At 38.0% G+C, this 24,633-nt stretch overlaps 1 protein-coding gene across 3 annotated transcripts in view; it reads left to right on the forward strand.

Annotated features, from left to right (window-relative positions):
• Positions 1-1,472: 1,472 nt before the first annotated feature.
• The window catches only part of JADE3 (jade family PHD finger 3), a gene marked incomplete at both ends in the record, with an annotated part of 68,561 nt that continues 45,400 nt past the window's right edge, over positions 1,473-24,633 (forward strand). Inside the window, 3 exons of one of the 3 annotated variants that reach the window (XM_079727457.1) lie at positions 1,473-1,524; positions 2,293-2,372; positions 18,264-18,421. In XM_079727457.1, coding sequence (XP_079583583.1) covers positions 1,479-1,524; positions 2,293-2,372; positions 18,264-18,421 — 284 coding nt within the window. Of the gene's footprint in view, positions 1,525-2,283; positions 2,373-18,263; positions 18,422-24,633 lie in introns of all 3 variants that reach the window. The other 2 variants (XM_079727456.1, XM_079727455.1) reach the window with 2 other exon arrangements.

Below are 24,633 nucleotides of genomic sequence, written 5' to 3' on the forward strand. Positions count from 1 at the left end.
TGATCCTCTGTGTGGGAATCTCCCCGCTTTGCCCTCCGCACCCCTGTCGCTGTGCTCTACTCCACGGCTCCGAAGCTTCCCCCTCCGCCACCCGCAGTCTCCGCCCGCGAAGGGGCTTCCTAGTGTGTGGAACTTTCCTCCTTCACGGCTCCCTCCCACTGGTGCAGGTCCCGTCCCTATCCTTTTGTCTCTGTTTATTCTTTTTTCTTTTGCCCTACCGAGGTACGTGGGGGCTTTCTTGCCTTTTGGGAAGTGTGAGGTCTTCTGCCAGCGTTCAGTAGGTGTTCTGTATGAGTTGTTCCACATGTAGTTGTATTTCTGATGTATCTGTGGGGAGGAAGGTGATCTCCGCGTCTTACTCTTCCGCCATCTTCCCCTCGTCCCTCTAGCATACAGTTTTGTTTCTGTTACTCCTAATTGCTCATAGTGGCCTTGTACTTGGATTTCTATCTCCTTGGTAGATTGTGAGTCTCTTGAAGGCAGTAGCCCTGACCTTTATTCCTTGTTGGATCATGATTGTCCCTAGTAGTATTTTATATACTGTGGCACATAAAAGAATGTTAGTTATTGACTGTATCACTGTCTTTTCTAGTTTATATTTTCAGCACTTCTTTTGTGACTTAAAGTGTCTTACCGTGTTTTCTTTTTTTTCTACTCTCTAGTGCTGATGTGTTCCCAGAAAGGTGGTGCCTCTTTTTTATCTGTCACTGGTCTCTCTTTCTCTCTTTCCCTTACTCACTCTCTCTCTCTCTCTCTCTCTCTCTCCCTCCCTCTCTCTCTCTCTCTTCTCATACACACACACACACACACACACAAGGATGCTTAAACCATTGGACGTTTTCATTAAAAACATTATTTTTCAAGATATAGGAGCTTTCTATAGCATTTCTTGTGATAGATAGATATAATTTTAAATTAGGCTAGTTGTTTGTGGGATGGGAACAGGTAGAAAGTGAGAAAGGGGGAGAAAGGGCAGGCAGAAAAGCAGTGGTTTGTGCTTTTAAAGATGGGACATGCCTCACTTGTTCTTTCTTCAGCCAGCCATGTCTCGTGCCTTTTTAACCTTGGCCCTTGACAGCTCTGACTTTGCAACTGCTTTTCCCTTTCCTGCTCCTCTCTTATTGGGGATCCCTGGCTGATGGTGGCCCTGTGGCTGCCCCCCTTTGTTTGGGTGGACAGTGGTCATGTGGCCACATCTGAGGCTCCAGCCAATCCTATACCATTCATTCTCTGCTTGGATTTCCTCCTAAAGCTAATATGTGGCCTCACCCAGTCTTTGACACACTGTGTATTGGAGAATTTGGTAGTACTCTTCTCCCATCACTCTAGGTCATTTGAGAATATTCTTAACAGAAATTATTTGATTTGTGTGATTTGCATGCTGCTGCTTCTTGAGCAATATTGACTGCTGTCTGGGATGGGTATGTGTGTGTTGACTATTTTATTCAGTGTTGTTCTCTTTCCCAGGATGCTCCAGGATGAAACGTCATAGAACTCTCAGCAGCAGTGACAGTTCAGACGAGAGTGAGTAGAACCAGCCAACAGCTGGTAACCTCTGTATCTGTAATCCTTGAGGATTTCTTTGACTTGAGGACAAGCTGTTTCATGCTTCTTTTAATGGTTAAAAAATAATGTTTCTAGGAAGGAAAGCTTGGAGTACCATTTTTCTTATTCATTTAAATTTCATTAGACATAGATAAGTTAGGTGAGAGAATTGGTTTTGTGTGGCATATAGCATTTGTTTTTTACTTTTTATTTACCCAGGCAACAAAAGCCACATCTACCAATGATTTAACAGTTCTTTTCTAGAAAGTAAGAAAAGCGTGAGAGCATAAATTGTAGGCCCTGCAGTTCTATTTGTAGCTCAGGTACTAAGTGTTTGAGTCATCATTTGTAAAAGACAACAACTTTATTAACAGTAGCATTTGGGGAAGTGCTGAAGGATACACAGATTACCTGCTCCACATTTTTAGTTTTTTCAGTTGCTTTTGCAGATACTTTTTCTCCAGATGGAACATGAATTGTGTTATTCCAAGTTATTATGAAATATGATTACACCAAATTGAATCTCCTCAGCGTTAACATTGTTGAAGCTTTTGCACCCTGGGATGTCACCCATAAATGTCATTAAACTCCATTATGAAACTTTTTTGGTTGCAATTTAACTATTCTCTTCAGTGGTATGAGGTCACTGCACTCTTCTCCACCATATATTTCATATTATTTTGGATGACATTTAGTTATAATAGCAGGTAATAAGTCTCAGTATGTTTTTCTAATTATCTTTTGCAGGTCCTTCCACTTCCTTTACTTCTGGCTCAATGTATAGGAGCAAGTCAAAAATTCCAAATGAACACAAGAAACCTGCTGAGGTGAGATCAGATATTAAATTCTTAAGACTTAAAAAATAGACAGCTACCTTCTGCCTACATATCTACAATAACCAGATCTTGGAGACGTGAGGAGTAAACTACATGCCAATGGATAGGCTTGTTTTCTGATGAACTTTTTTGTTTTTCAAGAAAGATTCCGTTTCCTTTTTCCTTTGGGGAAAACAGTAATCTTCACTGTGCTTTCATTTTGGTGATGACACCTAAGTGCCTGGCTTTAGAATATAAATCCTCTCCTAGCCGAGGAGTCAAAGGGAGCCATATTTGGAGAATTGGGAAGGACCAAAAGAGCCAAAGATCTGGCCTATGATAGGAAATAGCTAAGTTGGCAGGTGGGAGGCAGTGCAGGAAAGGATAGATGAGGAAGTCGTGGGTCGAGAAGGAAAGGACTGGGTTGGAGATCTGGGCTCTGGTATGTCCTCACAGCCTTCAGTGCACTACCACCAGGCCAGGAAAAATGGGCCAGTCCTTGTGAGGCTAGTCATCTTCTGCCTCAAGGGCAGCAAAGTGCCAGCGTTGCACCTGGATTTGGTTTCTGTGGGTCAGGAGTCTGGGCACAGCGTGACTGGGTTCTCTCTGTTCAAGGTCTTTCAAGGCTGCAGTCAGTGTGCTGGCTGGGCTGTGTTCTCATCTGGAAGTTTGACTAGGGAAGAATTTGCTTCCAAGCTCATTCAGATTGTTGGCAGAATTCATCTCCTTCCAGCTGGAGGACTGAGGTCCCTGTTTTTTCATTGACTTTTAGTAGAGTACCACCCTCCACTCCTAGAGGCTTCTTGTAGTTCTTTGCCATGTGGCCTTCTCCATAGATCCTCTCAAAACACAGCAGCTTACTTTTTCAAAGCCAACAAGGGGAGAGTCTTTTACTCCAGTCTGCTAAGACTGAGTTTTATATAACATAATCATGAGAATGACATCCCATCACATTTGGCACATAACATAACCTAATCAGGGGAGTGACATCCCATCATGTCTGCCATATTCTGTTGATTAGAAACAAGTCCAGGTTCCACCTGCCCTCATGCAAGTGGGGGGGAATGTGGCATTGCTTTAGGGTGTGAGCCAGAGAGAGCATTTCTCCCTTTCTCAGAGGTCACTTTTCATTTTCACCTTTTGCCAGGGATCTTTCTGGGCACAGTAAATATCAGTGTGTGTTTATATGTATCTGTGTCATGCAGAAAAACTTAGGGAATAAAACGCACATAAACAGGAGCAGAACAAATTTCCCACCTATCCAGAGGAGGTTTTGACTACAGAATGGTGAGAAAGAAACCTTGCTACTTTCCCATTTAGGACAGCCAGTCCTCCAACATAAAGTGACTCAAGAGCTTTGGGTCTTAAGGCCTGCTGCCTCTGACTCAGTGAGAATATCAGTCTTTTGTTGCAAGAGATAGGGGACCTGGGCTACTGGAAGCAAATTTTTTCATTTATATGTCCCATTCTATTATAAAAGAGAGAACCTGATATTGTAGAACAAAACCAGCCTTGGCATTAGAAAAGATTGATTCCATGTGTTGCTTGGCTCGTTTATTTCATCTCTCTGAAATCATTTGTTTTCTCATTATAACATGGACATTATCACGCCTACCTCTCATCGGTACCATTTATTGTAATTTTCTGTGCCAAGAGCTTTTTATTAGATAATCTGATTGTTTCCCAAAACTAAGCAATTGTAAGAACCTCCTTGGATGCTTCCTTCATTTAAAAATTTTATTTAATAACTTATTTATATCAGTATGGACTGACATATATTTGTTTTATACTTTGGGTTATAATCCAGTACTACATAATATATTATATTGCTCAAATTATTCTATATATCAGTGAAATCATCTCTCTTATTTTTCTCTGTTCAATTTCCATTGATTTCTGCTCTTATTTTTATTATTTTCTTCCTTCTTGCTTCAGTTTTATTTTGTACTTTTTCTAGATTCTTGAGGTAGATGCTTAGGCTATTTGAAATTTTTCCTTTGTTCTAGTATAAGAATTTTAGAGCTATAAATTTCCCTTTAAATACTGCTTTAGCTGCACCACATTAATTTTGGTATGTTTATTTTCATTTTCATCCATTTCAATATTTTTATTTTCCTTGAGACTTCCTCGTTGATTCATGGATTATTTAGAAGTGTGTTGTTTAGTTTCCAAGCGTTTGGAGACTTTTATTGCTATCTTTCTGTTATTGATTTCTAGTTTGAGTTCATTTTTGTCAGAGAGTGTAGTCTGTATGTTTCAGTTCTTTTACACGTGTCAAGGTTTGTTTTCTGGCCCAAGATATGGTTTATCTTGGTGAATGTTTCATGGGAACTTTAAAAGACTGTGTATTCCACTGTTGTTGGGTCCTATTGGTTGATGGTGTTCTTCTGTATCCCAGCTGATTTTCTGCCTAGTAGTTTTATCAGTTGTTCAGTTAGGGCTGTAGCAGTCTCCAGCTGTAATTGTGGATTTGTCTATTTCTCCTCTCAGTTCTATCAAATTTGCTTTGTGTAGTTTGAAGCTCTGTTGTTAGGTGCATACATATTTAGGATTGCTATGTCTTCTTGGTGAATTTATCATCATATAATGTCCCTCTTTGTCTTTGGTAATTTTGTTTGCTTTGAAGTCTATACTATCTAATATTAATATCATTTCTGGCTTTCTTTTGATTCCTGTTTACATGGTATATGGTATATTTTTTCCAACCTTTCACTTTTTGTTTATACATATGATTTTTATTTGAAATGAGTTTCTTGCAGATGATATATAGTTGGGTCATTTTTTAATCTACTCTTTCAATCTCTGTCTTTTAATTGGCATATTTATATTTAATGTAACTTTTACTACTGTTTGGTTTAAGTCTGCCATTTTACTATTCTTCTGTTTGTTTTCTCTGGGTTTTTTGTTCCTCTTTTATTTTCTGTCTTCTTGTGGATTACTTGAACATTTTTTTAAACTCCATGTTGATTTTCCTTCTTCTTTTTCTTTTCTTTTTTTTTTTTGGCTGCACTGCACAGCTCACAGGATCTCAGTTCCCCAACCAGGGATTGAACCTGGGCCCTCAGCAGTGAAAGTGCAGAGTCCTAACCACTGGACTGCCAGGGAATTCCCCCATGTTGATTTTTCTATGGTGGTTTTAAAGGTATATCTTTGTGTAGATTTTTAGTGGTTGCTCTTGGGAAGCAACCTTTAAAAGGGAGGGCCTTTAACAAACATGACATCAGTCTCCTGGTCTCTGCATTTTACCACTTTGAAGTAAAGGAAGCTTACCACCATTTGGGTTTATCCACCCACCCCCACCTTTATCATATAGTTGTCTTAAATATTTTCTCTACATACATTGAGAACTACATTAGACAATGTTAGAATATTTGCTTCAACAGTAAAATATTATTATAAAACTCAAGAGGAAAAGGGTAGTCTATTTACCCATGTTTTTATTCTCTTGTTCTTCCTTTATTCCTGATGTTCCAACTTTCCTTTTGTTTATTTCCTTTCTATATGAAGAACTCCCTTTAGCTATCCTTTTAGGGGAAGTCTGCTGGTGATAAGTTCTCTTAGTTTTCCTTCATTTGAGAATGTCTTGGTTTTACCTGAAGGATATTTTCACTTGATATAGAATTCTGGTTTGACAGAACTTTTCTTTCGGCACTTGAAAAATGTGCTACTTCCTTCTTGCCTCCATGTTTTCTAATTAGAAATCTACTCTCATTCAAATGGTTGCTCTCCCATAGGTAATCAGTCATTTCTTTTCCAGTTGCCTTCAAGATTTTTCTTTGTCTTTAGTTTTCAAAAAAAAACTTTAGAAATCCATGCCTGGGCATGGATTTCTTTGGGTTTATCCTGTTTGGGCTTTGATCAGCTTCCTGAATCTAAGTTTATATCTTTTGCCATATTTGGGAAATTTTCAGCCATTATTTCTTCAGCTATTTTTCAGCTCCACCTTTTTTTCTCTTCTTCTTTTGAGACTTCAACTGCATGAATGCTAGATCTTTTGTTATTTCCCACAGGTCCTTCAGACTCTTCATGTTTTTTCAGTGTATATTCTTTCTGTTGGTTAGATTAATTTCTCTTTTTCCCTGTTTCTTTATTCTGTTAATTCCATTATTCTATTGAGCCTATCCTATGTGTTTATTTCAGTTATTATATTATTCCATTTCAAATTTTCCATTTGGTTATTCTTTGTATCTTCTTATTTCTTTGCTGAAACTTTCATTTTTTTTGTTTCAAAAGTGTTTGTAGTTTCTCGTTGAAGCATTTTTATGATGGCTGCTTTAAAATCCTTGTCAGATAATTCCAACATTTGTGTCATCTCAGTGCTGGTATCTATTGATGGTCTCTTATTCATGGTTCTTAGTATTATGAACGATTTCCTATTGCATCCTGGGCTGGGTTTTTGTTTTGTTTTGTTTCTTGGTATTATGTTATCAGACACTAAGTCTTATTTAAATCTGTTTTAGCAGGCTTCCATAATAACCAGACCAGTGGGGAAGAGGGACACTGACTTTTTACCACCAGTTACACAATTCCTAGGCTCCCCATCCTAGTTTTGTTATCTCTCTAGGAAAGTAGTTCTGTTATCCCTCTGGGAAGGGGGAAGGTTGGCTCATTACTACTTGGCAGGGGTGGAAATCCCCACTTTGTTACCTCCACTGATAGCAGGGGGAGTGGTGTGGTAAGGGGTACTGCATTACTGATGGGCATTGGTGATAGTCCAGGCTCCCTACCCAGTCTCTGCTGATATCACATTGAGGAGGAGGAATGACTTGTTATTGCTGGGTGGGAGTGGATGTCAAAGCCTCTCAGGTGATGTCCACTGATGCCACAACAATTGTTCTTTTTTAAAAGACATTTTAACATCTTTTTTGAAATATAATTCTTACAGCATACAGTTCATCTACTTAAAGTGTATAAATTCAGTGGGTTTTAGTATATTCACAGAGTTGTGTGGGTAACCATTACCACAGTCTAAATTTAGAACATTTTCATCACCCCAGAAAGAAACTCCCTATCCATTAGCAGTTAACTCCCCGGGCCCCTTCTCCCAGCCACTGGCAACCACTAATGTAATTTCTGTTTCTACAGTTTTGCCTATTCTGGACATTCCATATAAATGGAATAATACAATATATGGCTGTTTGTGTCTGGCTTCTTTCATTGAACATTTTCAAAGTTCATCCATGCTGTAGCATGTATCAGTACTTCATTTCTTTTTTATGACTAAATGATACTCCATTGTATGCACATATCACATTTTTAAAATCCGTTCATTAGTTGATAGACATTTGGGTTGTCTCCATTTCTGGAGTATTATAAGTAATGCTGCTGTGAGCATTCATATACACATTTTTAGGTGGACATATGTTTTCAAAAACACCTAGGTGTAGAATTGCTGAGTCTCATAGTAACTCTGTTTAACCGTTTGAGGGAATGCCAGACTATCTTCCAAAGGGGTTTCATCAGTTTACACTCCCACCAGCAGTGTACAAGAGTGTTTGAAATTTGTTATTGCTATGGGTACCAGAGACTTGGAATTCCTCAGATAACCTTGTTTTTGTCTCGTCTCTTGACTTTTCCCCTTGTGCTTGTCCTCAGAGAGATTCTGTCTTCTACAGCTCTCCTAGCTGTAAGCCACTGTTATCACTCGAGGCTTTAGTGTGGTGGTAGGGTATGAGGGAGGGGTGGTGTTCTCTACTCTTCTGATTATGTCTCGGTCTTTGGAGTATGTAGTGGTCCTGTGTCTGGGAGTGAGGTTGGGGAGGTGGCCTTCAGGGATAGAGCATTTGTGACCCTGCCCACTATTTTCCTGAATGCCTGCAGCAGGTATCCTCTGGTATTCTCAGTCTATGTCCTTGAGGTTTTCTCTCCTGCAGATTAAGGCTTTTTTCTCTGTTGAGTAACACAGGGAAGCTGAGGCTGGGTGCTTTTCCCTTCCCACAGCACTAGTCCAGTGCCCTCACTTGAAATCCTTCCTCTGTAGATGAAGCCTTTTGTTCAATAAGGGAGCCAGGACACTGAGCACCAGCGACCCAGACAGCACCCCGGGGGAGCTTTTTCTCCAGGTTCTCCCCCATCTTCCCTGTGAGTGCCCTCCTGGGTTTCTAGAGAAAAAGCTTACAAGAAGGTGGGAACCCCCTATGACTACAGCCCCCAGAAACTTCATATTCTCATAGTAGTCCCCACTTAGCCCCCAGAGATTCATCAGAATTTCTAGTTTAATGTTCCTGCTGTGGCTTCTGCCCCAAGTAAGGAAATGCTCCTGTCCTGTGTCTCCCTGCAGGCGTGCTTGTCTCTCTTTGAGTTTGACCATTTGTCCTGTGACTCATTTCTCTAATGGCTTCACAAAAGCTCGTTAATTTGCTGCCTCTCCTGCCTTTTTCTTCTTGTAAAGATGAGAATTTCTTTTTTCTGACTCTCTACAGGTCCAAGATGAAACCTTATTTTTTAGTCATTGAAGTGCAATATAAATGATCTTTTTTTACTGGGGCTTAATTGGCTGCATTGATAGACAAATATTTTCTTTGATGTTTAATGCTTTGGTGAGATTCCTGTGTGTGCCTCCCCCAGTTATCCTCTAGAGGAGTATTTCCTAGGGGTGTGTGAATTCCACATACGGTTCAGGGGCTTTGGTACCTTCTGAAAATTGTATACAGACTTTTAAGCGTATGTTTTTATGTGTATTTTTTTTCTGAGCTAGTAGCCTTCATCTGATTCTCAAAAGGGCTCCTATTCTAAAAGATGTTTTAAAAAGCTAATTGCCCTAGTAAAAGCTCATAGTACTAGATGACCAATTTGAATATATTAAAGTCTTTTATTCTTTCTCAAAAGCCTGCATATTTTCACCTAATATTAGTTTGACTGGTCTATAAAATATATCAACCTATCTTAAAAGATTGACTGCATATCTTCTCTAGGCCCAGAGTCTCATTTATTATATCTAAGACTTTCATAGCAACAGAGTGAAAGCTCATATATTTTAACTGAGCGGAGAACACTTCATACTCCCAAATAGAGCCTATTTATATCACTTTACCTGTGTTTCTAACAAGCTTGATTATTTGGTTTTCTGACCCACAGCAGATAAAAAGTACTAAGCTTGCAAATGCACACTTACTGCACAAAAAGGGACATTGAGGAATAGGAGAAAAACTTTCAAAGCAAACCTCAGTTGTCATCTCTTGTATGAAAATTGCTCACATCTCCAAGTCAGACTCAATTGTTCCTCCTCCTCCATTACCAGGATGTATATGCCTCTGTTTGATACAGGGTAAGGAGAATAATCAAACCTACCTAAGCAGCCCAAAAGTACATTGCTTTACGGGAATCGATGTTCCAGTTGATGTCAGCCCATTAGCCGTCAGAAATGTCCTATTTATTCTTTATAAGAAACCTAAGAATTATTTTAAACTATCTGAAAAGTATTTCCATGATTTTTAAAGTTTTAAACTTAGAAACTGAATAAGCTTTGCTTCATTGGAAAAACCAACGTGGGACACAGTATCTTGACAACACTGGCTACTTTTGTTGATATAAAAACAAGCTTGTATTCTTTGCTAGGTTTTCTCTGCTTTAAGTGCTTGATTCTTTTAGATAACCTGAAAAATCTTTTCTTGCCTTAAGATTGTATAATTCTAAGAAAATCACTTACGGTTAATTCCTCTTGATTAAATAGAGTTACCGTGTTTGCAGCTGTTTTTTAATGCTTTGGGGGTGACATCTGTTTGTTGTTCAGTTATGTATAGTTTCAGATTTAGTGACTATGAATCAAAACTGATCAATCTCTCTGCTTCATTATACATGGACCAGACAGTGTTCCCCTTTGTGTCATACAGGAAGCAAATGTTTTGGCTTTTCCTCTAAAAAATGTCACAGAAATGTTCAGACTAGCTGTGCTTATAAGAAACTGCCCACTGAGAGATGTTAATGAGAACAGTAAAAGCCAGAGCTGTCCATGAAGGGCATTTCCATTTTGTGGCTCTGGCAGGTTAAGCATTGATATTCTAATTGAATTCATAGTGAGGCCTCCTTTGTTTCTGCAAGCATCTGAGAGGCCAAGATGTGCATGCACTGTTGGACTTGGCATAGCTTCTGGGCTGTATGTTAGCCTGTGAATCCCCTCTTTGACCATAAATGAGCAGATATCTGGTAAGTACAAAGCATTTTTGTTTCAGGAACTTTTGGGGAAACTACCAGTGCATATAAAATAGGCACACAGTTAAGAACTTGTAAAACTTCTCAACTTCATTACCTAGGTCAGTGTCAACATCCAGATCCCTCATTCAAAATCTTTAATTTAGCAGCAAATAGCCATGTTTCATTTTGTGAAGTTTCTGCATTACCGCATGACCTATAGAATGTTGGTTAAAGTTCTCGATGGAGCTCTTGCTTGGGAACACTGTCTTTGGGAGTCAAACCATGCATGTTTTAGTTGAGCCCTGAACTCACATCTCCTTTTACCCATCAACAATTACTTAATGGACTAGAGAGGAGAATTCAGCTATATATTTCTTTCTGCTTTTAGAACTAAAGCTGAGACTATGATGATGATAATAAAATAACTGCAACTAGAGTTTATTTAGCAGTTACAATGAGCCCAATACCATGCTAAGACCTTTACATAAATTCACCTATTTAATCCCTACAACTACCCCTATGAGGTAAGTGTTCTTATCCTTGTTTTACAAATAAGTAAACAAACATGGAGAATTTAGACAGCTTCCCAAACTAGTAAGTGGTGAAACCAGTAGACCAATCCAGGCAGTCTGTCCCTGCACCCATATTCCTCTCTTTAAAGATTTTTTTGGTAACGCTTTTCCTTTTTCTTTCCTTTTCTTTTCTTTTTAAAATTTATTTATTTTTGGCTGCATTGGGTCTCCGTTGCTTCATGGGCTTTCTCTAGTTGCTGAGAGCGGGGGCTACTCTTCATTGCGGTGTGCGGGCTTCTCATTTTGGTGGCTTCTCTTGTTGAAGAGCATGGGCTGTAGGCATGCAGGCTTCAGTAGTTGTGGCTCGCAGGCTCTAGAGCACAGGCTCAGTAGTTGTGGCACACGGGCTTAGTTGCTCCTTGGCATGTGGGATCTTCCTGGACCAGGGCTTGAATCCGTGTCCCCTGCATTGGCACGTGAATTCTTAACTACTGCACCACCAGGGAAGTCCTAAAGAATTTTTTTTAATAAATTTATTTATTTATTTATTATTTTTGGCTGAGTTGGGTCTTTGTTGCTGTGCGCAGGCTTTCTCTAGTTGTGGCGAGCGGGGTAGTTGTGGTGAGCAGGGGCTACTCTTCGTTGTGGTGCGCAGGCTTCTCATTGTGGTGGCTTCTCTTGTTGTGGAGCACGGGCTCTAGGTGTGTGGGCTCAGTAGTTGTGGCTTGCAGGCTCTAGAGTGCAGGCTCAGTAGTTGTGGCGCATGGGCTTAGTTGCTCCATGGCATGTGGGATCTTCCCGGACCAGGGCTTGAACCCATGTCCCCTGCATTGGCAGGTGGATTCTTAACCACTGCACCACCAGGGAAGTCCCCTAATCACTTTTAATTTCTTTTTTTAGCATATAAAACATTTGCCTGGTTCAGATATCAAACTATGTAACAGAGTACATTCAGAAAGATTCAGCTTTTGTCTCTCTTCTCCCTATTTTCTCCCCTTTCCTCCGTGCTGTTTTTTTTTTTTTTTAATTCTTGGTTTATCCTTTTATTGTTTATGAAAATATATACAAATATGCATGTATGTGTGTGCCACTATATGTATATAAAACTCATACCTCTACCCAGGATACACTGTAACTATTTTGTTTGCCTCTGTTTGTTTTAAAAAACCTTTAAAAATGACTTTTCTTACCAGAAGCAGATTCATGAGACCAGTCTGGTAAATGTATTTCATATCACTTTGCAGATATCTTCCTGAGTACTGAACTTAAATTCCTATCCCCTCTTCAGCATTTTATGTTCTGCCTCATACTTGAAATGTTTGACTTCTACAGCAAGATAAGGCAGACTCTTGCACTCTGCCTTGAGTAAAAATGCTTCTCTAGAAACCTTGGATCTGATTCTGTTTAATCTGGCTAGCTTGTAAAATTGAAATCAAGCTTACCATGTAAGTCTATTTTTTTCTAAAGGTGGAAGGGAAGATTACAATAGTCATTGAATTTAGCCTTCATTTGCTTAAGAAAAATAGGTATGAGTTGATTGGTATTTCTGCAGTCCAAGGTTCCCCAGACTTCACAGAGTGCCTGTTCCCTGGAAGTTTGCTATTTCTGAAGCAATGGACAAGGGCCAGATTTCATTGGCCCCTTTGTCTAGAGTCTTCAAGTTACTCTTCTGTTTGGTAAATGTGTGTATTAGTTTCCTAGGGCTGCTATAACAAATTACCACAAACTGGGTGGCTTAAAACAACAGGAATTTATTTTCTCACAGTTCTAGAGGCCGGAAGTCCAAAATCAGCCAGACTGCATTCCCTCCAAAGACTTTAGGGGAGATTCCATTCCTTGCCTCTTCCAGGTTCTGATAGCTATCAGCATTTACTGACTTGTGGATTAATGAATCACTCCAGTCTCTGCCTCCATGGTCATAATCCCTTCTCCTCTTCTGTCTCAAATCTCCCTCTGCCTTTCTGTTATAAAGACACTTGTTATTGGATTTAAGCCCCACCTGGATATTCCACAATGATCCTTTCATCTCAGAATCCTTAAGTGATTTATATCTGCAAAGACCCCATTTCATATAAGGTAACATTCACAGGTTCCAGAAATTTGGATGTGGACGTATCTTCTAGGGGGCCACCATTCAGCCCACTGCAATATGTTTCCAGGCTACTTAGGAAACTCTACAAAACAGACTTTCATAAGCAGTTACATCAAGTATGAAGACATGGCTTATGCTGTGTGATTATTGTTAATCCCAAAGCATGATTTTGCAATCAGTTGATTTATTTTGATAAGTGTATTGTATGGAAAATAATGAAATATTTTAGGAGGTTGAAAAATACTTGGCTCTAGTATTCTTTGCAGAGCTAAGGTAGGATTTCCCACAGGCAGTAGTTGAGCACAATTGTAAATTGCCACGGCATCTTAACCACTGTCTCATTAAAGGCACTCTGGTAATTTATAGAAATGGATCAGAGTGTTCAGCAAAATGGTGATTCAGTTTCTCCAACTAGCCACCCAGAACACTGAGCTCTGTGCAAAACATGTTAATGGATATGTCTGTGATCCTCTCTTACCTCCTTATACAAAGCATTATGTAGTAAACCACCAGTTTTTTGTTTCCTATAGACTTAGCTTTCTCCCTGCACAGTACCCAATTAACTTTAATTGGTTAGGATTCTTCGTAGGAAGGTCATTTTGTTGCCACCTCGACACCAGCATGTTTAACGTTGGTTTCCTGCTCAGGTCATATTATTCATTCTAAATCTTCCCTAAATGAAACCAACAGGCATTTGCAGAGTTGTCCCTGCAAAATAGCAAATGGAATGAGTCCTTATGCATTTAAATGACATCATTCGATTATGTGATAGTTTAGTCCTGTACTCTGTGAAATGTCAGTTTAAACAGAACTACACCAACTGAGAATTAATTGCTTTCTTGTACCATGTGCTGTGCTTCCACTTTCATGTTACACATAACTTGGGCAGTGTTTCTCTTCAGAGAACCTTGATTAGCATTAAAGGCTAAAATGTTTGCTTGATGGCATCTCTTCCTTTGATAATCCAGAGATGTAGGCACATTTACCTTAAACCTGCAAGTGGTTGTTTGATTTTTTTTTTCAGAATTAACAATTAGTAGGTGAGGTATATATCAGTGTATGTATGCTTTTATATGAAAGTTTATTCCCTCATTGTTTAGACATTAACTGGGCCTTCACAGTGAAATCAGTGCCAGGTTAGCTGAAGAACTCATGGCATTCTTCTTTCCTGTTCTTGAAAAGGCAGAATCACAAAGCCTAAGTTGCCACAGCAATTTAAGTCATGTTCCCAGGCTTGTGAGTACATTTCTGTGCCTCTCAATCACGCAGGAGCCCGTTCAATCAGGGGATAACAGTACATCAAACTTTAGATGGGTATTCATTCCCATATTGTCAGTACCTAACTGTGCTTAAGGTGCAGAAAATGGACTATAGGGAATCTCTTTGTCTCTGTAAGTCCAAGTTTTAGCTGTACCCATATCATCATCCCCCTACCTCTGGCCTTTGAACTTTCCACACAGCTAGGGATCCTTTGCCAGGGGTAAGGTTAAGGCTCGCACTGGGAGCCTCTTGGCTGCCACAGTAAACATATTATCCGTGTCCTCCTCACCCCTGTGCACACTGCTGTGCAAAGTGGAGATGTCTATACTTTGTTTCTGTTTTTGTTTTTCTTCTTGGAAAAACATTTTTTTTAATTTATTGAGGTATAGTTGATTTACAATGTTAATTTCTGCTGTACAGCAAAGTGACTTTAGTTATATATATTCTTTTTCATATTCTTTTCCATTATGTTTTTTTAACATCTTTATTGGAGTATAATTGCTTTACAGTGGTGTGTTAGTTTCTGCTTTATAACAAAGTAAATCAGCTATATATATACATATATCCCCATATCTCCTCCCTCTTGCATCTCCCTCTCACCCTCTCTATCCCACCCCTCTAGGTGGTCACAAACCACCGAGCTGATCTCCCTGTGCTATGCGACTACTTCCCACCAGCTATCTATTTTACATTTGGTAGTATATATTAGTCCATGCCACTCTCTCACTTCGTCCCAGCTTACCCTTCCCCCTCCCCATGTCCTCAAGCCCATTCCCTACATCTATGTCTTTATTCCTGTATTCCCATCCTGCCCCTAGGTTCTTCAGAACCATTTTTTTTTAGAGTCCATAAATATGTGTTAGCATACGGTATTTGTTTTTCTCTTTCTGACATACTTCACTCTGTATGACAGACTCTAGGTCCATCCACCTCACTACAAATAACTCAATTCCGTTTCTTTTTATGGCTGAGTAATATTCCATTGTATATATATGCCACATCTTTATCCATTCATCTGTCGATGGACACTTAGGTTGCTGTAACTGTGTAGACTTTGCAAGCCTCTCTACAAATAAATTTGAAAACCTGGATGAGATAGATAACTTACCATGGAAATACAGATTACCAAAATTGACCCCATTGGAGGTAGAAAGCTTAAAGAGATCAATTTCCAAAAAGGTAGAGAAAATTAATAAGGAACTACCCCACTAAAAAGCACCAAGTCCAGATGGTTTCATAGGGACCAGATAGTCCCAATACTTCTCAGATTATTCTAGAGCATTGTAACGCAAGGAAAATGTCCTAATTCCCTTTATGAAGCATGCATAATGCTGCTACCTAAATCTAAAAGACAGACAATACCAGAAAAAAGGAAAGAAAGAAAACTGCAGATAAATATCACTCATGAGAATGGTACATTTATTTATTTAATATTTAAAAATATTAAATAAAATATTAGAAAATATAATACCATATTAAGAAAATAATATATCATGACCAAATAGATATTCATTCCAGAAGTGTAAGTTTCAGTATTAAGAAATCTAATATTATCATATAACATATTAATATATCTGAGAGAACCATATAATTATTTCCATATATGCTAAAGAAGTCTTTAATAAAATTCAGTACTTAGGCATTATAAAACATTCAAGAAAATAGGAACTGTAAGATACTTTCTTAACATTATAACATAAATATGGCATAGTCTTCAACCTAGTATCTTATTTCATGGGGAAACACTAGAGGCATTTCCATTAATTTCAGTAAGAAGACAGATATGCCCACTATCCCCATTACTATTCCAAATATCAGTAGAGGTATTAGTCAATGCAATTAAACAAGAGAAACCAATTAGAGACATAAGACCAAGTAAAGATGATGCAAAATTCTGTTTGCAGATGATGCAATAGTATATTTAGAAAACCTTAGGAAAGTCAATGATAAAACTAACTCAAGCCATAAAAAGAATTTAGTAAGGTGGCAGGATATGAAGTTAACATATAAAATCAATAGCTTCTACAATCAGGTGGAGGATATTAACACGCCTGGGGCATGTTGTAATGCAGGAAGTTAAGGAAATACTCAAAAAAGGGTGGGATGTGTCAAAAGAGCACAGGTGCAAGCCAACCTGAAAGAGCTCCCAGTGACCAAAGGTGGAACAATTTGAGCATCAAAATTAATAACAATAAAACTGAATTGTAACCCAAAGAATAAAATAGATCCATGAGTCTATAATGATATAAATAAATAATTGAATGAATGAACGAACGAACAAACAAATAAATAAGGGAGAAGGGGCAGGTCTTTTTTACAGAGGAATTCCAATTAATAAATGTAGAACTGAGGGAGATCGAAAATCACCATTAGAATACCACAGTAATAACTGTTACAGGCAAGGTATCTATTCGTGGATGCTAAAATTAGTCCATGACAGTTTGAGGAGAAACAGGATGTTTTTATGATCTCAGAGTATCTCCTCTAAGATATTTATTAATTACAAAGGAAAATATAGTAACCTAACAGCTGAGAAAACCAGCGAGACACACTACCTTAACCAACTGATAAAGTTTAACATCACCACTAATAAGACATTGAGATCATACATTCCTGATATAATGTGATAAGAGGGTCACAGCAACCTTTCTATGGCATTTTTGCTCAAAAATGAATAACCTCAGCGAGGAAACATCAGACAAACCCAGATTGTAGGGACATTCTATAAAATATATGACCAGTACTCTTCAGAAGTGTTGAGGTCTGGAAAGACTGAGAAACTATCACAAATTGGAGGATACTAAGGAGACATGACAGCTGCTGCAGTGTGGGATCCTGGATTGAATTCTGGAACAGAAGGACATTAGGGGAAAAATTAGTAAAATTTTAATAAGTTTTGTAGATTAATTATAGTATTATAGTAATGTTAATTTCCTGGTTTAGGTAATTGTACTCTGGTTATGTGAGATGTTAACATTAGAGGGAACTATGTGAAGGGTATATGGGAGCTCTGTACTATTTTTGTAACTTCTCTGTAAGACTAAAATTATGTCTAAGTAAATAATTTTAAAATTAGGTGATAGCTAAATAAACGATTATAAGTTATTTATTTATTTTAAAATTAATTTTGATTGGAGTATGGTTGCTTTACAATGTTGTATTAGCCTCCACTGCACAACAAAATGAATCAGCCATACACATACAGTTATCCCTTCCCTTTTGGACTTACGTCCCATTTAGGTTACCACAGGGCACTAGGTGAGTTCCCTGTGTTAAACAGCATTTTCCCATCAGTTGTCCATTTTATACATAGTATCAGTAATGTATATGTGTCAATCCCAGTCTCTCAATAAGATCATCTATACCATTTTTCTAGATTCCACATATGTACGTTATTATACAATATTTGCTTTTCTCTTTCGGACTTACTTCACTCTGTATGACACTCTCTAGGTCCATCCACATCTCTACAAATGACCCACTTTCGTTCCTTTTTACGGCTGAGTAGTATTCCACTGTATATACGTACCACATCTTCTTTATCCGTTCCTCTGTATTATAAGTTATCATAGGATACTTGTTGCTTAATTTGAGAGAGTTAAGGATTGTTTGTTTTACACAGACTCTTTACGAGTAACCTGTATTGTTGATTTAAATTCAAGGAGCCCAGGAAAATAATTCAGGAAATACCCCTTTACTCTTTATTAAATCCAGAACAAGCTGGCTTCCCTGTCAATACTTCAGACTCTTTACAAATAGAAGTTGATCTGGCCATTTACGAAGTTAAGAGACGTTTCTCTTGTTGAAGTGCAGAGTGGGTGGGGATGGTCTTTTTAAAAGGAGAACGTTAAATGGTGTTAGTTCCATAGTGATGATCTTCTCAAGGTGTATGCAATGTCTTCCCAGGTATTCCGGAAGGACCTTATCAGTGCGATGAAACTTCCAGACTCTCACCATATTAATCCTGACAGCTATTACTTCTTTGCGGATACATGGAAGGAAGAATGGGAGAAGGGAGTCCAGGTACCAGCCAGTCCAGACACTGTTCCACAGCCTTCCCTCAGGTATTTTTACGCTTGTATCTTTGATTTAGGGGATGAATGCTCTTATGGTTATCTGTGTGCTGCTTGAGGAGAGACTTTGAATGGCTAATTAAACATTTATAATGCAAAGTCACATACCATGTTCAGCAATTCACTCAGACCAATGGCAGATTATACCAGGCTAGGATAGGTCAGTAGTTGAAGTCAAGGTCATTTATTTAGGGATAATATATGTAGCTATTCACAGGATAAAACTGTTTGAAGTCCAGTCTGAAATTATGATAAGGTTTTGGAGACCAAGATTTCCCAGTCTGACACAATAATCAGTAGCATTTATTAATTAGCCTTTGAAGAGAAGCAGAGCATTAATTACATAACCCCATAATAACCCTATTAATATATAACGCCATGACAAGTTGCTTCGTTTTAATAGGGGCTTCATAGTGATAGCATCTGTAAACAGAGCGCCAAAACATACAGAGTTTGTAAAATGCATAAACCCAAATGAAAGGGGTAACCAGAATAATTGGGTTGACCATAAGCACACAGCCTTCATTTGAGAGAAGAAAGTTTAAGTAGGAGAGGACTTTTCTGACAGAGGAAGTAGTAAGTTTAGCTCCTCAAGAGTAATGACTGGTTTTGGAAGCCATTTTTTCTTACTGGTCTTTGTGTTCCCAGTGCTTTGCACCAAGGCCAGCATGAAATAAAATGCTTGGTATAAGTTTGAGTGAGGGAGGGAAGGAATAGAATCAGATAAAGGGGCTGGTGGGACCTGCTGGTTACTATGAGAAGTGGTACATCTCATGGTATAGCTATCTATTTCTAGTACATATTAGGTTCTTAAAGGTCAGAGACCACATTCTTGAATTCTCAGCCCCAAGCATCAGGTTCTTAGGTCTTAGTCATATTCCAGAAATGCTTGTCAAATCACTTCTAAAAACCCAAGCCCAGGCTGTCCCACCCACAGAGAGACTGTCTATGTTCTGTTAAGGAAAACTTCACAGTCTTGCCCAATACACTTACTGACCCTCACTAGTTCATCATCATTGCCACCATCCTCCTAGAAATCACAACAGCATCATGAATGAACATAGGAGTCAGGCATTTTCATGTCCTTATTGTCAGTATTTTTATATACTGTTGTAGTAACTGGGGAGCCTGGACTTCCCCCTTAAACCAGCATTAATGATGCATCCCTCTCCCTCCCATCTATCATACTATCAGAGGAGACTTTAACCACTCCTTAGAGGTAATGAGGGCACCTGCTCCCCCCACCCCATGTTATCAGTGGAGGCCACATAGGGAGCGGTAGTAAGGTGCTCTTATCAATCCCAGCAAAGGAGGTATCAGTGGAGAACTAATGGGAAGCCAGAACTCTCAGCCTCACCCAGTAGTAACAAAGAGTCCCTGCCCTGGATGTCAACACAGGCCAAATGGTGAAACAGGACATATACAATCACCTGGCAGTGATGAGGTGATATCCCCCCCAATCTGATCTCCATCCAGAGCAGTGTCAGAGGAAGCCAGTCAAAACAAAAGTTTTAAAGAAGATCCAGAGTCTCATAGCATAATCCCCCAAATGTCCAGTCTCCAGTGAAAAAAATCACTCATATAAAAAACTAGGAAGATCTCAACTTGAACAAAAATAATCAGTAGATGCCAGTACCAAGGTGACAGAGATATTAGAATTGTCTAACAAAGACTTAAAAGCAGCCATCATAAAAATGCTTCAGTGAGCAATTATGAGTACACTTAAAGCAAATGAAACAGTAGTATCCCCTCTTTCATACCTGATATTGGCAATTTTTATCTCCTTTTTTACTTGCTATAGGTTGGTCATTTTTACTGACCATTTCACAAAGCCATCTTTTTGTTTCATTATCTTTTCTGTTTTTAATTTATTTCTGCTCTTATCTCTATTACTTCAATTATTTTAGTTGCTTTGGATTTATTTTGCTCTTCTAGTTTCTTGAATTGGGAGCTTAGCTTATTAATTTGAGACATTTCTTCTTTCCAATATGAGTATTTAGTGTTAAAAATTTCCCTCTCATCACTGCTTTAGCTATGTCCCACAAATTTTGGTGTGTTGTATTTTCATTTCATTCACTTTAGTGTATTTTTTCCTTTGAGACTTCTTTCACCTTTTTTTCCCTTGGGACTTCTTTTATTTAAAAGTGTGGTTTTTACTTTATTTGGATATTTTCTTATCTCTCTATTACTGATTTCTAGTTTTAATTCCATTGTATTAGAGAACACTCTGTATAATTCCAATTTGTTTCAATTTGTTGTTTATTTTATGACCCAGGATACAGTCTATCATGGTACATGTTCCGTGGGTGCTTGGAAACAATGCCTGTGCTGCTGCTGCTGAGTGGAATACTCTATAAATGTCAGTTCAGTCCTGTTAGTTGATGGTGTTGAGTTCTTCTATATCCTGGGTGATTTTCCCTCTGTTCTATCACTTACTGACAGAGGTTGAAGTCTCCAGCTATAATCGGGGAATTGTGTTTTTCTCCTTTCAGTTCAATCAGTTTTTGTTTCAAATATTTTGCAGCCCTGTTGTTTGGTGCACATACATTTACTATCGCTATGTTTTATTGGTGGATTGATCTTTTCTTCATTATGTAATATTCCTCCCTGTCTCTGGTAATTTTCTTTGCTATGAAGGCTACTTAATCTGATATTAATGTTGTCACTCTTGCTTTCTTTTGAGTAACGTTTGCATTGTATATCTTTCTCCATTATTTTACTTTTGACCTACTTATATGCTTATATTTTAAGTGTGTTTTTGGTAGACAGCATATATTTGGATCATGTTTTTTAATCCATTCTGCCAACCTCTGACTTTTAATGGGTTTAGACCATTTACACTTAATGTAATTATTGATATGTTAGGACTTAAGTCTGCCATTTTATTTTATTATGTGTGTATGTGTGTGTTCTCTGTTTTTCATTTCTCTTGTTTCTTTTTCCTGCCTTCCTGAGGGTTACCTGAACAAATTACCACAACTTACCCAGTGTGAAATAATCATTTGAAGAGCCCCATAGCTATTAATGAAATTGAATTTGTAATTAAAAACTCTCCCTAAAAATACCTCCAGCCCCAGATGCTTTCACTGGAAAATTCTTCCAAACATATAAAGAAATAAAAAGTGATGATACTGGAAGAGAAATTTGAATCAAACTAAATGTAGTTATAGAATAAATAGTTGACCATGGGAATGGGGATACACTGTTGCAGTTTGAGAGGAACTAGATATGCAGCTAGAGGAACTTAATGAAGGCAAACTTATGGACATAAAGAAAGTGATTGTGATGAAAAGAATGAAGATGCCCCAGAGAAAATGATGCCAGAAAAAAACTGCACATTAGTAGAACTCTCAGAAAATTTTTCAACAGTCAAAGCACAAAGGACAAATATTGGAAACTGATCCAAGTTCATAAAGGAGTATGACAACTTGCCAAGACATAGAAAAGGTGCTTGCTCTGTGTCATAAATTTTGTAATTAAAAGAAGGAGTCAAGCACTGTACTCTTGATAAGTTTTTACAAAGAGATAAAAGAGTTTAAATTCTCAGTGTTTCAAATTATAGTGTATTAAATACATATTGGTTTTACTATTTTTTATTTCCCTATATAGTTATAGCCAACAGTAAGAGAGTAAAATGCTTTGACAAAAATTTTAAAGGTCACTGAACAATCACAGTTTTTCCCATTGATTATTAAGATTGCTTTTCACAGTTTCAGTTTGCACAGTCATTTTTACAGTACAGTACCACTGTGCAAAGCGAGGACTACCTGCTTTAGTGACAGCAGATCAGTGGTTTTTTTGGAAGTGGATAGTGGAGCAGAAGGGTACAAGGAAACTTTTAGAGGTGATGGATGTATTTATTATCCTGGTTGTAGTTCTGGTTGCACAAATTTATATGTGTGTCGGAACTTGTTAATTTGTACATTTTAAATATATGCAGCTTAATATGTCATTTATACCTCAATAATGTTAATAAAAGTATCATCCATATATGTAATTATAAATATATATTTAAATATATAAACAATCATCACAAATAAAGGAGTGTATAGATGGTAATAAAATGTGGTAGTGGGCACATGAAGGCACAACAGTATATGATTAGAAGAGAAAAGGAAGAAAGACAACAAATGTGACTATAAGCTACCCAAGAGCAGAACCCTTACTGTCAAATAGTAGGTTTTCAATATACATTTACTATTGTAAGGAGAATAGGATGAAGGAAGGAAAGAGGAAAGCGGTGGGTGTTAGGAAAGAAAATTAGCAGACAACCAAAAGATATTATAGTTGACCCTTGACCACATGAGTTTGAACTGTGCGGGTCCACTTATACGTGGATTTTTTTCAATAGTAAATACTACGGTACTACACAGTCTGTGGGTGGTTGAATCCACAGGTCCAGAACCATGGATGTGGAGGGCCAACTGTAAACTATATGTGAATTTTTGACTGCATGAAGTGTCAGTGCCCATTACCCCTGTCTTGCTCAGAGATCAACTGTACATTCCTACCAGCATTGTATGAGGATTCCATTTTCTCCACATCCTAACCAACACTTGTTATTGTCTGTATTTTTTATTGTAGCCATCCTAGTAGGTATGAAGTATATCTCATTGTGGTTTTGATTTGCATTTGCTTGATGGCTAATGATGTTGAGCATCTTTTCTTCATGTGCTTATTAACCAGTTGTATATTCTTTTGGGAAGAGAGCTTTTCTACTTTATTACAAAGAGAAGAAACCTTTATGTGGTCAGAAAAATACAAGGTTGATCTTTTTTCCCTTCCTGTGGAACACTACTGTTCAAACTGCAAAGTGAATCATCTCAGTTCACCTCTTTATGTTCTATCACATTCACTTTGGAATGGCTGCCTTTGGCTGCTGAAAATCTAACCCTTTAGTGAAAAGGGTGACAAAGTCCCCTGACCAGCAGTTCTAGAATATCCCATTTTTACTTGGTGCTTCAATGCATACCTCATATATATATCTCTTCTTTGGAGAAATTTTTCACATCTTTTGCCCGTTAGAAAAACTGGGCTATTTGTCTTTTTATTGTTGAATTGTAAAAGTTCTTTACATAGTCTAGGGTTTTTTTAAAATATTTATCTATTTATTTATTTGGCTGCACCGGATCTTAGTTGCGGCACGCGGGATTTTCGTTGCCCCGTTCAGGATCTTTAGTTGCGGCATGTGGGATCTTTTAGTTGCAGTGTGCAGGCTCTTAGTGGCAGCATGCGGGATCTAGTTCCCTGACCATGAATCGAACCGAGGCCCCCTGCATTGGGAGTACAAAGTCTTAACCACTGGACCACCAGGGAGGTCCCTAGATACAGGTTTTTTATCAGATATATGATTTGCAAATCATTTCTCCCTTTCTATGGGTTGTCTTTTCACTTCAATGATGGTGTCCTTTGAGATGCAAAAGTTTTTAATTTTGATGAAGTTCAGGTTATCTATTTTTTTTCTTTTGGCTGCTTGCCCTTTTGGTGTCATATCTAAGAAATCATTGCCTAAACCAAGATCATGAAGTTTTATACCTATGTTTTCTCCTAAGAATTCTGTAGTTTTATAAAACTCTTACATTTGGGTCTTTGATCCATTTAAGTTAATCTTTGTGTATAGCATGAGGTGTTAGGGGTCTAACTTCATTCTTTTGCTTGTGGATATCCATGTATCCCAGCTCCATCTGTTGAGCAGCTTCTGTTTTGAAAGCAATGGACACTATATCCCAACCTTACCCACCTGGTTCCACCAGGCTGCTATGAAAGAAAACACAGTTCTTGAATCACCAAGAAATCCCAGTTCCATCTTTTTAAATCCCCTTTCACAAATCTACCAAGGTGACTTTTCAAAAGTTTTTCCTACTTTGAACTGAGATGCTAATTTCTCTACTTTATGCTTCACTCTATCCAAATATGTTACTTTTTCCCACTATATGGGAAAATACCATATATGTTCCTTTTTTACTGGTTAATTTTACAACTTGTTATGTTAGTGCTTCTTTTTTATGTCTTTGTTGTTTTTTTTTCATAGATTACAAATTTTGTAGAAGTTAAGGAGGTGCCTGGTAAAAGTTTGGTTATTTACACTATTGAGAGAATACTTAGATAGTTTTTGAAATTAAAAGACGTAGCTTTATTCTCAAAAGCCACAAATAAAAGTATTTTCTTCTGACATAACTGCCAAATCTAAACAAATGTAAATG

Source organism: Hyperoodon ampullatus (assembly GCF_949752795.1).
Source record: "Hyperoodon ampullatus genome assembly, chromosome: X".
NCBI classification, from domain to species: Eukaryota; Metazoa; Chordata; class Mammalia; order Artiodactyla; family Ziphiidae; genus Hyperoodon; species Hyperoodon ampullatus.